Source organism: Triturus cristatus, chromosome 8, assembly GCF_964204655.1.
Source record: "Triturus cristatus chromosome 8, aTriCri1.1, whole genome shotgun sequence".
Lineage (NCBI taxonomy): Eukaryota > Metazoa > Chordata > Amphibia > Caudata > Salamandridae > Triturus > Triturus cristatus.
In genome coordinates, this window is record NC_140591.1 from 612,176 (window position 1) to 625,921 (window position 13,746).

The 13,746-nt window shown below is 41.5% G+C and overlaps 2 protein-coding genes across 12 annotated transcripts in view; one reads left to right on the plus strand and one right to left on the minus strand.

Annotated features, from left to right (window-relative positions):
* The window catches only part of LOC146799811 (uncharacterized), a 373,412-nt gene that overhangs the window by 327,587 nt on the left and 32,079 nt on the right, over positions 1-13,746 (minus strand). For 2 of the 10 annotated variants that reach the window (XM_085620689.1, XM_085620682.1), the window contains exon 1: positions 3,449-3,715. The exons of 6 other annotated variants lie outside the window; for them this stretch is intronic. In XM_085620689.1, coding sequence (XP_085476815.1) covers positions 3,449-3,472 — 24 coding nt within the window. In that variant the 5' untranslated portion in view covers positions 3,473-3,715. Of the gene's footprint in view, positions 1-3,448; positions 3,805-13,746 lie in introns of those variants that run through there. 2 more of the 10 variants (XM_085620683.1, XM_085620687.1) reach the window with 2 other exon arrangements.
* LOC146799812 (uncharacterized) overlaps positions 3,954-13,746 on the plus strand; it is a 79,511-nt gene continuing 69,718 nt past the window's right edge. The window contains exon 1 of one of the 2 annotated variants that reach the window (XR_014967586.1): positions 3,954-4,115. The gene's annotated coding sequence lies outside the window, so the exon portion shown is untranslated. The remainder of the gene's footprint in view (positions 4,116-13,746) is intronic. The other variant, XM_085620691.1, reaches the window with a different exon arrangement.

Genomic DNA, 13,746 nt, shown 5'->3' on the forward strand with positions numbered 1-13,746 from the left:
CAATGCTAGTTGTGCAGCGCTATATTCAAATGTCATGCTCTTAAGCGCTATGTCAATGGCTATGTTTTGAAGCGCTTTCGCCGTGATATGTGCAGCGCTATATTCAAATGTCATGCTCTTAAGCACTAGGTCAATGGCTATGATTTAAAGTGCTAGTCATGTGTTGTATGCAGCGCTATGTCTAGATGCCAGGTTTTAAGGTGAATGAACTGCCTATTTTGATTCCTGCCTCAGGGGACCTCCAGGTTGTTAAGGGATATGGTCAGGTCATGATGTGTTTTATTACAGGTGGTCCGGACTAACGCCTAAGGTTATGCCCTGAGTGGACTTTATTGCAGGTTGCAGCTAATGGACTTACTTTTACTATCTTCTAAATCGCAATGATTCCGGCAGGGGCCCGATTGGCCTGGCCCTGCCCTGTACATAATTCCCCCCCTGTAAATGTTAACCGAGCGCCAGTTGGCGCAGTACAGAGATTGCCTAGTGACACCTTGTGGTTTTGGACAATACAAAAGTTCTTTTTACCTAAACTGGTGTGGTGTCTCTTTTTGTAGTGTGCCTTGTGTGTCGCCTGTGTGTACTGCGTGGATGCTTTGCACATTTCCTCCGGAGTTTGGCCCGCCCGCTCTGCACCACGCTACCCGTTTCCAACAAGGTGCTAGTGTCTGGTTTGAACGAATAACAAGGGACATTGTTGTTTGACCTTGTAGGTGGTGCTCAGACTAAATCCCAGGGAAAAAACAGAACGTAAAACATATGCAGGTTCAGTGTGAAAGTATAACGTAGCACAATGACAAGCATGTTTATATAGTAACGTGCACATAAGAGAATAATGCCTACAATGTGCACAATTAGGCTAACATAGGGAAAACCACAATGGGCCATGCAGGAAACACATGACAGATTCAGGTTTGAAAATGTCACTGATCCCGGGTTTTGTTTTATGAACAACATCTTGTTAACAAGGTGATGAAATGAGCCAGAAACCAAACCTGTAGTGTATCAGGGTTAACCAATCAAATTGTTGGGTTGCTTTGTTGTTGAATTAGAATACAAAAAACACAACACTGCAGGAAAGGTTTATCTCTCTGGTAAGGAGGATAGTATAATCAACTGGTTACACCAGGGTGATTTGGAAGTGATGTTGGATCCTAATAGCTCTGCACCAGTTGTCTTGAGGAGGAAGGGGTCTAGTGATCCTTGTAGTTCTCCACTGATAGCAAGTGATCTTAATAGTTTTCCTCCTTTTGTTGGAAAGGATAAGGAGTCTAGAAAGGTTGGTGTAGTCCAGGAAATAGTACCTACTGAGCAGGTGGATATTTAGAATCAGGAATTTCAAGATGTTTTTAGTGGGATGCTTTACTGACTATGTACACAAGATTGTTTTTGAAAAGATAATGCAGTTCCAGTGGATTGTTATGTTCGGGGAGTTCGCTTTTCTATGAGACAGGCAATGATAGACAAATTGAACATATTAAAGAAGGAAGTTATTATTGAGAAAGTGGAAGCTTCCTGAATAGGTATCACCGGTTGTATTGGCTCACAAAGCCTCCAGCGAGATAAGATTTTGTGTTGATTTCAGAGGGTTGACTAAAGCTGTGGTTGTGGATAAATATTCCCTTCCTAATATTACATAAATGTTGTCACAGCTTGCGGCGCTGGCGTGTTTTCCAATGTAGATCTTAGGTTAGCGTATTACCAAATCGAATTGGAGAGACATTCCATGGGTCTTACAGCATTCATCACTCTTTTTGGGATGCTTAAATTCACAAGGATGCTGTTCGCTTTATTTCAGCGGCATCAGCGTTTCATAGGGCTATGGAAAATGTTTTGGGTGATTTGTTGGCTGTTAAAATTTAGTAGGATGATGTTCTTGTATCCAGAACCACACAGGAGGAACATTATCTTTGGTTAAAGTCTGTACTTGAAATGTTCAAAAAAAGAGGAGACCAACAGTAAACTGAACTGTAAGGACGTTGTGTATTTGGGCCCTAGGTTATCTGGGGGTGGTGTGAAACCTAAAGAAGAGTTAGTAAACATGATAAGCTATTTGGCTCTTAATGAGAGTAAGGATGACCGGATCAAATTTTTGGGTAAGGCAGAGTACTAAAATACGTTATTTCCCCAATTTGCTAGTTGAACCTTCAACATGAGAAAACTGTTGAAAAAGAGCTGATGGCGGTCTGTGGGTGTTGATGGGGATCTGTTAGTGCTTATAGGGATCTGTGGATGTTGATGGCGGTCTGTGGGTGATGATGGGGATTTGTGGGTGATGATGGCGGTCTGTGGTTGATTATGGGGATCTGTGGGTGATTATGGGGATCTGTGGGTGATTATGGGGATCTGTGGAGGATTATGGGGATCTGTGGATGTTGATGGCGGTCTATGGGTGATGATGGCGGTCTGTGGGTGATGATGGCGGTCTGTGGGTGATGATGGCGGTCTGTGGGTGATGATGGCGGTCTGTGGGTGAATATGGGGATCTGTGGATGTTGATGGCGGTCTGTGTGTGCTGATGGTGGTCTGCGGATGCTGATGGTGGTCTGCGGATGCTGATGGCGGTCTGTGGGTGCTGATGGTGGTCTGCGGATGCTGATGGCGGTCTGTGAGTGCAGATGTGGGTCCAGAAGTGCTGATGAAGGTGTGGGGAATGCTTATGGGGGTCTTGAGTGTATGTGGGTTCTTAAGAATTGCCGGTGGTCTGGGTTATCCGAGGGTTTCGTTGCGGTCTGAGAGTGCTGGTGGGTTCTGTGAGTGGTGATGGAGATCCGAGGTCTGTGAGTGCAGATGGGGGATGATAGAGATTCATGTGTCCTGACCCATCACATAGCACTGCTACAAATAAATGATATACAAAAGGTCATTACAGTTCGGAACCAGGGTGCGTATTATTCTTTCAAGGGGTACCATCAGCACTGCGGTCTAAGTAACCCGAAGAGTAACTTGTTGGGGGTGTGCAGAGGATGGAAAGGGGCAGAGGATGGAAAGGGGCAGAGGATGGAAAGGGGCAGAGGGTGGAAAGGGGCAGAGGGTGGAAAGGGGCAGAGGGTGGAAAGGGGCAGAGGGTGGAAAGGGGCAGAGGGTGGAAAGGGGCAGAGGGTGGAAAGGGGCAGAGGGTGGAAAGGGGCAGAGGGTGGAAAGGGGCAGAAGGTGGAAAGGGGCAGAAGGTGGAAAGGGGCAGAAGGTGGAAAGGGGCAGAAGGTGGAAAGGGGCAGAAGGTGGAAAGGGGCAGAAGGTGGAAAGGGGCAGAAGGTGGAAAGCGGCAGAAGATGGAAAGGGGCAGAGGATGGAAAGGGGCAGAAGATGGAATGGGGCAGGGGATGGAAAGGGGTCAAACGTAGAGTGAGTTCACTTCTGGCACTTATATATCCTGAGTACTCCCAGCACATCAGTGCGCGTTAACAGAGCGCTATCCTCGCGCACATCTTTTCATGCAGAACCGACTTACCGCATCGGACTCCAGCCGGGACATAGCGCCTCCGGGTGCCTCGAAGCGCCTGTTCTTTGCCGGTGTCTAGAAGTGTAACCTCAATGCTGAGAGGCTGGCAGTGAAGTAACCTCCTTGAAGACCCAGAAACGACACAACCTTCTCTCTTCCAATCAACGGGGAAAGCTCGGACCTCCCAGACACACAGACCGCTCGGCACATGCCACACACAATGCACGCCACAGACACAGACGGCATAATACGCATGCCCAGATCACGAAGCACGTCAACTAGACCTACTGCGCATGCGCATGACATGAGTCACGGATCACCTATTGCACATGCCTAAACTGTTTCACGCCACCTCGACCTAATGCGCATGCCTAGATTACGAGTTGGGCAACTAGACCTACTACTCATGCTCAAATCACGAGGCACGGCAACTAGACCTACTACGCATGCCCCGACCTAGTGCGTTCTAGACCTATTGCGCAAGCGTAAAACACACCTTTTCCGTGTCACTAACGGCAGAGTCAGCACAGGCAGCTCTTGCAGAGGAGGAAGGAGTCCTCCGCAATTGTGCAGTTATCTACATTTTTAGAGGCTCTCAGGACCCCACAGCCCAGATCTGCACCTGCCCCCCAGGAGGGGGAGAGAACCTGGACGTGTCTGCACTTGTCCTGCTCAGGTAGGAGATTGTCAGCACTTCTGCTGTGTTTGCAGAAATAGATTGAATAATCCTGGAGGAGACAGGAGCCGGGCCGAGACGAGCTTTTCTATCTGAGGTCCTTTGGGGAGAGGGGGGAGTTGGAGGGGAGGGGAGGGGAGGGGGCTTTCCATCCGGCCCTGAGGCTGTTTATGATCTTCACTTGTGTTAGGAGGATATCTGTGCACTCTACTGCATAATGAGGAATCTGTGCACACTGAGCTGCATCTTACTGCAAGGACCACTCCACGCAGGTAAGTGGAGGAAAGTAAGTAGTTTATAGGAGAACAAGCAGGTACGTGCAGCCACAAGCTGTATTCACTTCACCTGCCTATTCCTACGTTCCATATTTTGGAACCTGTGTGTGGTATTCCACCTTCAATGACATACCTTTGTTGTGATGAATAGAATTGTATGTCATGGGGTTCTTGGGTTGAGAATGTAAAATTGTCAGTTAAGGTTGATGCTGGCTTGCTGATGAGTGGGATCTTTTTCCTGAAATAAACTTCATAGAATCAGCCGTCCTGTGTCCTCAATTTGTCTATCAGGAATGCTTCACTGGTGTAGTCGGCAGGATGGAGAAGATCCTAACTCCAAGGATTGTTGAGAGATAACCTTTTCTTTTTGGGATACCTCAAGTACTGTTATATTATCTCATTAACTGGCAAGCCCTTATTCTCTTCCGTCATACCGAGTATCCTTGGGACTGGAAGCGGTAAGCTACGTTTCATGCTGTGACTTTAAACGGTATTTGAAACTTAACGGAGTCATTAATAGGGGCTATCTACTTGTTATGGTGTAACTTTAATCCAAAGTAATTGGCCACACATGCTAGCAAGTAAATCATTTATGTTGGACCTTCTACGGACAACATTTAACAAGTCAACTTGAGAAATCTTGTTGCGCATCTGTTTTCTATCTTTAAATCTTTGGTGGTTTATGATTCATAGTTTCCCAATTTGGATCGCAACCTCCTGCAGACGTCTAACAAGTTGAGCTAATTAAGGACTTGTTGCGTCTCCGTTTATTGACTTGAATTCCCTGAGGTTTTTCACTTACAACTTTACCACCTTGAGTCACAGCGCGAGATCTTTTTGAAATTAAACTGCAGCGCGAGCCTCATTTGAAAGAAAACTCTCTTGGCAAGGCTTACCTAATTCGGATCGTAGAGCGCTGGAGTTCTGCCATTCCTTGACAAGACAGTGCTGTCTGCATCGACCTGTGTCAGCACGTCTGGAGCGTACTCTGTCAGCACGCATATCATGTAGGCGTGGTGGCCATCTTGGTTTTCGTTGCTTGGCAACTCTGTAATCATCGCTATATCCTGGAGGCTCTTTACTGATTGGTGTTCACTCATCTACAGTGATATGATACACACACTATTTGTTTGTTGGTGCTGTTTACTTCATACACAGCGTGCACTGCTCAGTGGCACGCACACTTATTATTGAGCGTCTTGATAAATGTTCACACTGTTATGCGGTCTTATTGTAAGCCAGTGTACGCGCATATAAAATAACCCAGCGTGTCGCCTGCAAGACAGTGGCACGCACACTTGAATTCAGAACTCCGCGTGTCTCTTGCAAGACAGTGGCGCGCACACTGGAATTCAGTGACACGCACACTTGATGGTGAACATTTTAATCAGCATGTGTGTTTTCTACATTGCAGTGGCACGCACACTTCAGTGACACGCGTGTCTTCTACAACAAGTATGACACACTCTTAAATTCAGTGACATGCACACTTTTTTATGAATGTCTTTGCATGATTAGCGTGTCCTCTGCAGCACAGTGACATGCACACTTGATGTACATCGGTGTGTCGGCATTCTTAGTGATGTTGTAATGAAATTGCTCCTCATTTCAGTAAAGTAATTTTGGTGGTTAAGTTAATCATTTCAGTGAAACATTTATTTTATTTTATTCAGGGTGTTTCATTGGGATCTTTTATTAGTCTGCTTATGACGTTTTTTTGGGCTTTATATTTATATGCAGTTATTGTGAGGTTTGTATTTTGTAATTACCAACTTATCTGTTTGTTATACATTTGCATAATGCAGAATGTTACAGCAGCTCAATTTTTCTTATGTAGTCCTGGTTCTCCACCTATAAAGTGGAAAAAATGGAAAGTTGTTTTCGAAAGATATGCATGAGTATGTGGCCCTTCACTCAGTGCAGAAAGAAAATCCTCCTTGTTTCCTCATTGTTTAGGGTCTGAAGGGTAAGACGTTTTTGACCGTCTACCTGATCTCTCTCCCACGGAAGCCAGAGGCTTGAATGATTACGAAATTTGTATTAAAAAACTGGATAACCATTAACTTCCTACGGTTAGTACAATACTAGAAAGGTACCAGTTTGCCAAATGTATGCAAGCAGAAGAAGAACTCATCTAAGGAAGCTTGCTTTTTCGTGTAAATTTAACAATCTTACTGATGAGCGAATCCGTGATCAATTTATGTTTGGATGTAATATAGAAAAGGTCAGGGAGGAGCTCTGGCTGCGTGATGAGCCTACACTAGATGATGTTTTAACAGTAGCAAAAAGAATAGAACATTCTCTTAAATGTGTTGCTGTTATAAAAAAGGATTATGATAAAGATTTAGAAGATACATGTTATTAAGGACAAGAGTGAAAGGATATTGACTAAAGATAAGAAGGAAGTTGTGAGATCTTGGATTGAAAGAAAATGTTAAAGGTGCGGAAAGGCAGATCATCTTGCCAATGATAAAAAGTGTCCAGCACTCAATCAAACTTGTTCAAAATGTTAGAAACAGGGTAATCTCACAATATTGTGCAAAAGTAAACCGAGACCTAAAGTTAAGGAAGTGGAGATATATGATTATTGTAAAGCTGGATCAAGCTCTGAAGATTTTGAATATGGGCAGATAGTGGTTCAGATTAAAAGCAAACAAAATGGCAAATCGAGTCCCTTTGAAACCATTAGAGTTCTATTTGACTCTGGCGCTAAAATCACCATAGTCTCTAATGAATTTTATGTTAAGAATTTAAAAGATAAAATCGTTTTATTAAAGCCTGACATAATTCCTTTAGCATATGGAGGTGAGCCTATTAAATTACATGGTTATTTTATAGTTCTCATTGAATATAAAAATAGATTGGTTTCTGGGAAAATGTATGTGTCCAAGAGAGGTGACCGAATAATCAGCTGGATACACCAAGGTGACTTGGGAGTTTATCTTGACCCTAATGCTGATCCACCCATCCAACTTAGAGATGGAGTTTATTCCATGTCAAAAAATAATGATGATCAATTTGTATGCAATTTAAAGGCAGAATTTCCCAATGTTTTCAAAGAGGACTTGGGATGCTTGAGAGGATACCGCCATAAGATTAAATAATAAAAAATGCCACAACTGTATGTTGTAAGATGAGAAATGTGCCTCACTCTATCAGGGAAGATATGCAGAAAGAGATCTTGAAATTGAAAGAAGGGGGCATTATTGAGGAAGTTGAGGGGACGGAATGGTTGGCTCCGGTTGTGGCTGCACGTAAACCCAATGGGGACCTTTGTCTCTGTATTGATTTGAGACAACTTAACAAAAGTGTAGTGGTGGATCGATATCCTTTACCGAATATTACAGAACTGTTGGTTCTTCTTGGTGGGGCAAAGGTTTTCAGCACAATCGATCATACATCTGCTTACCACCAGATTGAATTAGATAAATCTTCCAGAGATTACACTTCATTCATTGCGCCTTTTGGTACATTTAGATTTATACGTATGCCTTTTGACTTATTATCTGCTTCATCTGTGTTCCAGCGTGTCATGGAAAGCGTGCTTAAAGATCTTCCTGGTGTGTGTGTATATCAGGATGACATTTTGATTTTTGCAAAGGATATAAGTGAGCATGATGTAAGGCTCAAACCAGTTTTAAAGAGTTTGAGTGACCACAATCTTACTATTAAAGCTGAGAAGTGTAGATTTAGATCTAATTAAATTAACTATTTGGGCCATAATATAAATGGAGATAGGCTTAAGCCGATTTAATAAACACTATAAATAATATGTGTCCTCCCTCGAATAAAACAGATCTTATGACATTTTTGGGCATGATTGAATATTATGCGAAATTTGTGATGGGTTTTGCTGCCTCTAATGTAAATATGAGTTGTTTGTTACGCAAAGGTGAAGAATTTGTGTGGTCTAATCTTTGTGAGGAGGAATTTGTTAACATCAAAGAAAAACTAAATGAAGCACCATCTCTTAGAAGCTTTGATCCCACCATTAGACTTACTCTCATTACTGATGCGAGTGAAAAGGGGTTAGGAGCTGTCTTACAACAACATGGTCCTTTAGGTGTACATACTGTTATGTTCTTGTCACGCAGCTTGAGAGATCCTGAAACTCGTTACTCTGTGGTAGAAAGGGAATCCCTTGCACTGTTTTGGGGTATTGAAAAACTAAAAAAAATTATTTGGTGGGTTGATTTTGAGGTACACACTGATCACAAGCCATTAGTAGAAATATTTAATAAAAAGGGCTTGGACTCAATCTCGAGTAGGATTTCTAAGTGGATTCAGCTTCCCCCCTGCTGAGGAAATTACATTGGCTCCCCATCTCTCAGCGCTGTGCCTTTAAAACGGGGTGCATTATTTTTAAATCCTTGCATGGCATCAGTCCTGAGTTCGTTAATAGCTTGATACTCAGGCACACCCCCATGCGCAACCTAAGGTCTGCCCATCTCTCACTCCTTTCTACCCCGGGTTTCAAACGGGCACATCAAGGAGGCCGTAGATTTGCTACCCTTGCTCCTAAATTGTGGAATTCCTTCCCACTAGAAATACGGTCTTGTGCAGACCTTTTGCAATTTAGGAAATCCCTGAAAACGTAGCTATTTGCACAGGGTTAGTCTTATGTCTTCTCTGACAGTTTTTCGTGCCTTAGCGCCATGAAGCCACCCGGCGAACGTGCTCTCTATAAATTTTTATTAACATTAACGTTAACATCATTGGTTTACAAGAGTGCAGCTTTATGCTCAAGTATATACCAGGGATTGATAATGGTGTGGCTGATGTGTTGTCCCGACTTGTTTCCTCTGAATTATCACAAAAAGATAAATTTGATGATGATGAAGAATGGGTTTGTGTTGTGGATCATGATGTTATTTCTGAGGAAAGGTGGTGTGAGGAAATAGTTTGTGATCCCATTTTATGTGAGGTAATGACTCTTGTTCAAAAGAAGTGGAACAGTAGTAAGGATGGGTATGAGTCCACTAAACCATATTGGTTAATGAGTTGTCAGTGGATAAAGGCTTATTATTTTGTGGTACTAAATTGATTCCGCTCTATAGTCTTAGGAAAGAACTTATTGACTTGGTTCATTCATCTCATTCTGGTATCTCTAAGAGTAAAGAGAGATTACGCATGTCATATTGGTGGCCTGGTATGAACAAGATTGTTGAACATGTTATAAGAGACTGTATCCCATGCATCTTAAGTGACAAATCTAAATGTACGCATGAGCAACCAATGGTTTTAAGAAAGCGTCCAAATAAATCTTGGCAGGATATAGCTTTGGATGTTGTTGGGCCGATTCACAATAAGGGGTCACAATCATACATATTAGTTGTTATTGACATGTATTCAAGGTGGCCTTTGATTTTCTTTTTATCGACAATTGACTCTAACAATGGGATTCAATGTTTGAAAAACCTGTTTGCAGAGGAAGGTTTTCCAGAATCTTTGTTAACAGACAATTGGGTGCAATTGATCTCTAAGGAAATTGAAGATTTTCTGCTTTCTAAGGGGATTTTACATAAGACCTGTTCTTTGTATCATCCCAAGGCTAATGGCATGATCGAGAGATTTAATAGAGTCATTAAGGAAACTATTGTCTTAGCTAAATCTAAATCATTGGACTGGAAAAAAGAGGTAGTAAAGAAGGTGGAGGAATATAAATTGTCTCCATCTGCAACCACAGAAAAGACACCTTTTTTGTTGTTCAGAGGGAGAGTGCCCAATACTACGGTGGAGCCATCTTGGGTGAACGGATATGAATTGGCTAAAGGCAAAGAGAGTGTGTGTGATCGGTTAATGATGCAAAGGAAGGAGGAAGAGAAAGCCAGGCTTTAGAAAAATATTTTGATTCAAGGAAATCTGTTAAGAAAACTATTGTAAAAGTTGGTGATTGGGTGATGATAAAGCGTCCTGGTTTTCTAGGAAGTTCATCATCTACATTTTGAAACCTAGAAGGGTTATTAAAGTATTTAATAATGCGATACAAACACAAGATCATCGTATTTCGAACTTAAAAAGAGTGGTAGCAGTCAAAGGAAATCTTGACTGCAAGGTCAATGATAATTTACCCAATGAAGACCACTCCTCTATTGATCCCCTAATTGGTGGTGATAAAATAATACAGAATGCAGAATGTTCATCTAGGGCTATTAGACGACCTGCTCATCTTAATGATTTTGTTTAATTTATTTGTTTGTTGTTAATTGTATGCTTTTTGTATTTCTGTTATTTAATTTGTTGAGGAAGGGTGATGTGTGGTATTCCACCTTCCATGATATGCCTTTGTTGTGATGAGTAGAATGTCATGGGGTTCTTAGGTTGAGAATGTAAAATTGTCAGTTAAGGCTGATACTGGCTTGCTGATGGATGGGATCTTTTCCTGAAATAAACTTAATAGAACCAGCCGTCCTGTGTCCTCAATTTGTCTATCAGGAATACTTCACTGTGGCATCCTGTCACCTGAAAGCCAGGATACCACATCTCCCTTCTTTACAACTAACAATGATAGCAGTCATTATAAAAGTCAATAACACATGAAACTCATTGTGAAGATAACTAAACATAAGGAGGAAATATATACAACAATGTTCCAGTGCAAACTAAACATAAAGAGAAAATATATACAACAATGTTACAATGCAAATGATATCTCTGACATTCCAATATAAATAAAACTGATCGCTTAGAAAAGGTAAAAAACTGCATCAATAGAGAATAATAAAGCGTTTCTGTCACTAGGGTTCCCCTCTTCTGAAACACCAGCTAGATCTCCACATGGTACTAACTGAATCCCACTGTGTGATATTTTTTACTATTTGCATTTTATACTGTCAATAACTTTTTAAACTTTTATTCCCATTCATTTATGTTTGGAGTTTTATTACACATCTGATTTGATTGACTTGTTACTTACTATTCGATTAATTCTGTCCTCTACGGTTCATGACACTTCTTTGTCTTGTGCCATTTTTTTATCTTGGAAATCAAGCTGCTACTGTATATAGCGTATGTTATGTGACCCCAGGGTGGTATTAATGATGAGACTCTTGATTTTTAACATACATTTTTTTATGATGAAATGATTAATGTTTGTTCTTAATACCTGTACATACTGATGCATATTGATTTGTAAGATCTATTTAGGAGTTAAAATATGTACACTCTGTTGTACTTGCTTTTATGGCAATACTGTCGAAATAAAGCTTTTTTGATTGATTGACACATTCTAACCACCTCCTCAAACTCTTTGTCCATACCCAGCCATCAGTATAACAACTTCACCCTTTTCTTTAATTTCACAATGCCTAGATGTCCACCATTGTTAATATCCAAAATCCTTGCTCTCAACCCAACCGGAACTGCTACTCTGTCACCTCTAAGAACATAGTTAGCATCATCAACAGCCACTCTTTTTTGATTTCCCAAAATCTTCTGTACTCCACCTGTAGTTTCTTCTTACTTGGCCACCCCTTAACAATTAAATTAATCACCTCATTAAAGGTAATATCTTTGCCACATTCTTCTTCCCAATCCTCCTTAGAAATGGCATTGTTATTGTCCGTTATCCTAGCCACACTATAATCTTCTCACTCTGTGTCAATTTCTCCACCCCAAGGTAATGGCGATCTACACAAATAATGCGTCACTTTATTTTTTTTCCCTCGTAAGTATACTACTTCATACATGAAATCCAGTAATGTCATTTTTGCTATCCTAGGGGTTGCTTTCTCTATGCCTACTGAAGTCAAACGTTCACCAATGGCTTATGATCCGTGTGAAATGTAAAATCCCCCCCCCCCCCAAAAAAAATATTGTCTAAATTTCTCCATGGCCCACACAGTGGCCAGTATTTCCTTTTCAGTAACGGAAAAATGTTCTTCAACAGGATATAAAGATCTATAAGCAAAAGCTACTGTGGACTCCTCTCCAGAGTCATTCCTTTGAGTTAACACATTGTTGCTGATATTCTGCGCAAACACAGAACTATGCGTAGAATTATGGAACCTTAGTGGATAGGGACTGAATCAACCTACTACCTCAGTACCCATGAGCTTAGGACCGACTACCTATAGTGTCTCCATTGCTCTCCTACTCACTCACAAGAAACAAGTGATTAGACACCCCAGAACACAACACTCCCGACTCTCTCAGGAATCGCAGTTGCAAGACACACCCTTTCACTCACTTTCTTGTACTTGTCCACAATAAGATCTGACAGAGACACGAACACGTTTAAAATATTTATTTTAACTAACGTGCTCTAATATTCAGTATACTTGACACAATAAGCAGAAAAAAGCATCACACAAATACGGTCAACATAGCAAGTAGTCCATAAAGCATGAAAGGAGCTGTCATTATGAAAAGACAGTGTAGTCTAACCTCCCTCCCCTTGTATAGAAGCAGAATAATTATATATTAGAAGATCTCTGGGCGTTATCTGCAGACTCCGTACCTCAGTCTATAGATGGTAGATCTACATCATAGGTGATGTCTTGCTCTCCTTCCTGAAAAAGCCACTCTCCAAGTGTGTGCTACCTATTCACGTATTCCAATAAGACCAAAGTACGTATTCCCAAACAACAGCTGCCTCTGTATGTTTTGTCTAGGTGCTAGGGCCTGACCAGAACAGAATAACAAGGGGTATTGTTGATCGACCTTGCTCACAATGTTCAGACTAAATCCCAGGAACCTGCAGAGAGTGAACACAACAGCAGGTTCTCATGTGAAAATGACAAAAGAGGTCTTTGCAAAATAAACTCCTGTAGTAACGTGCACAAAGCAGCGGATAGTCTGCAGCATGCTTTTGTTAACTTGGCGAAGACGACAATGTCCCCATGGGCCATGTGACAACAGCCCCTTCCCGCTGGCATCTGTGGTTATTATGCTGTGAAACCTGGAATCAAAACCTTATAAGGGAAGGGGCAGTACCCAAATCACATTTGATCCTGACAAAATCTTTTTGTAAATCCCTATTCCAAGCAAACTCTTGCCATACTTTAAACATTTGCCTCAGTGCATGTGTCTTCATTGCGAAATTCTCAACAAATTTATAATAAAATTCAGCCAACCCTTAGAAAGATCTCAACTCCTCTTTTGATTCAGGAACAAGAGCATTACTAATTGCCATAATTAGTCCCTTCTTAGGCGAAATACCATCTCATCCAACTTCATGTCCCAAATATGTGACTGATTTCATGGCAAATTTGCATTTCTTTAACTCAGCAGTTAATCCGTTTTCCATCAACTTACCAAGAACTACCTTCAATCTTTAATCATGTTTGATTTATTTCGGCCCATCACCAGGATGTCATCTTGAAAGTATGTCACCCACTTCCTGCCTTTGTAAATTC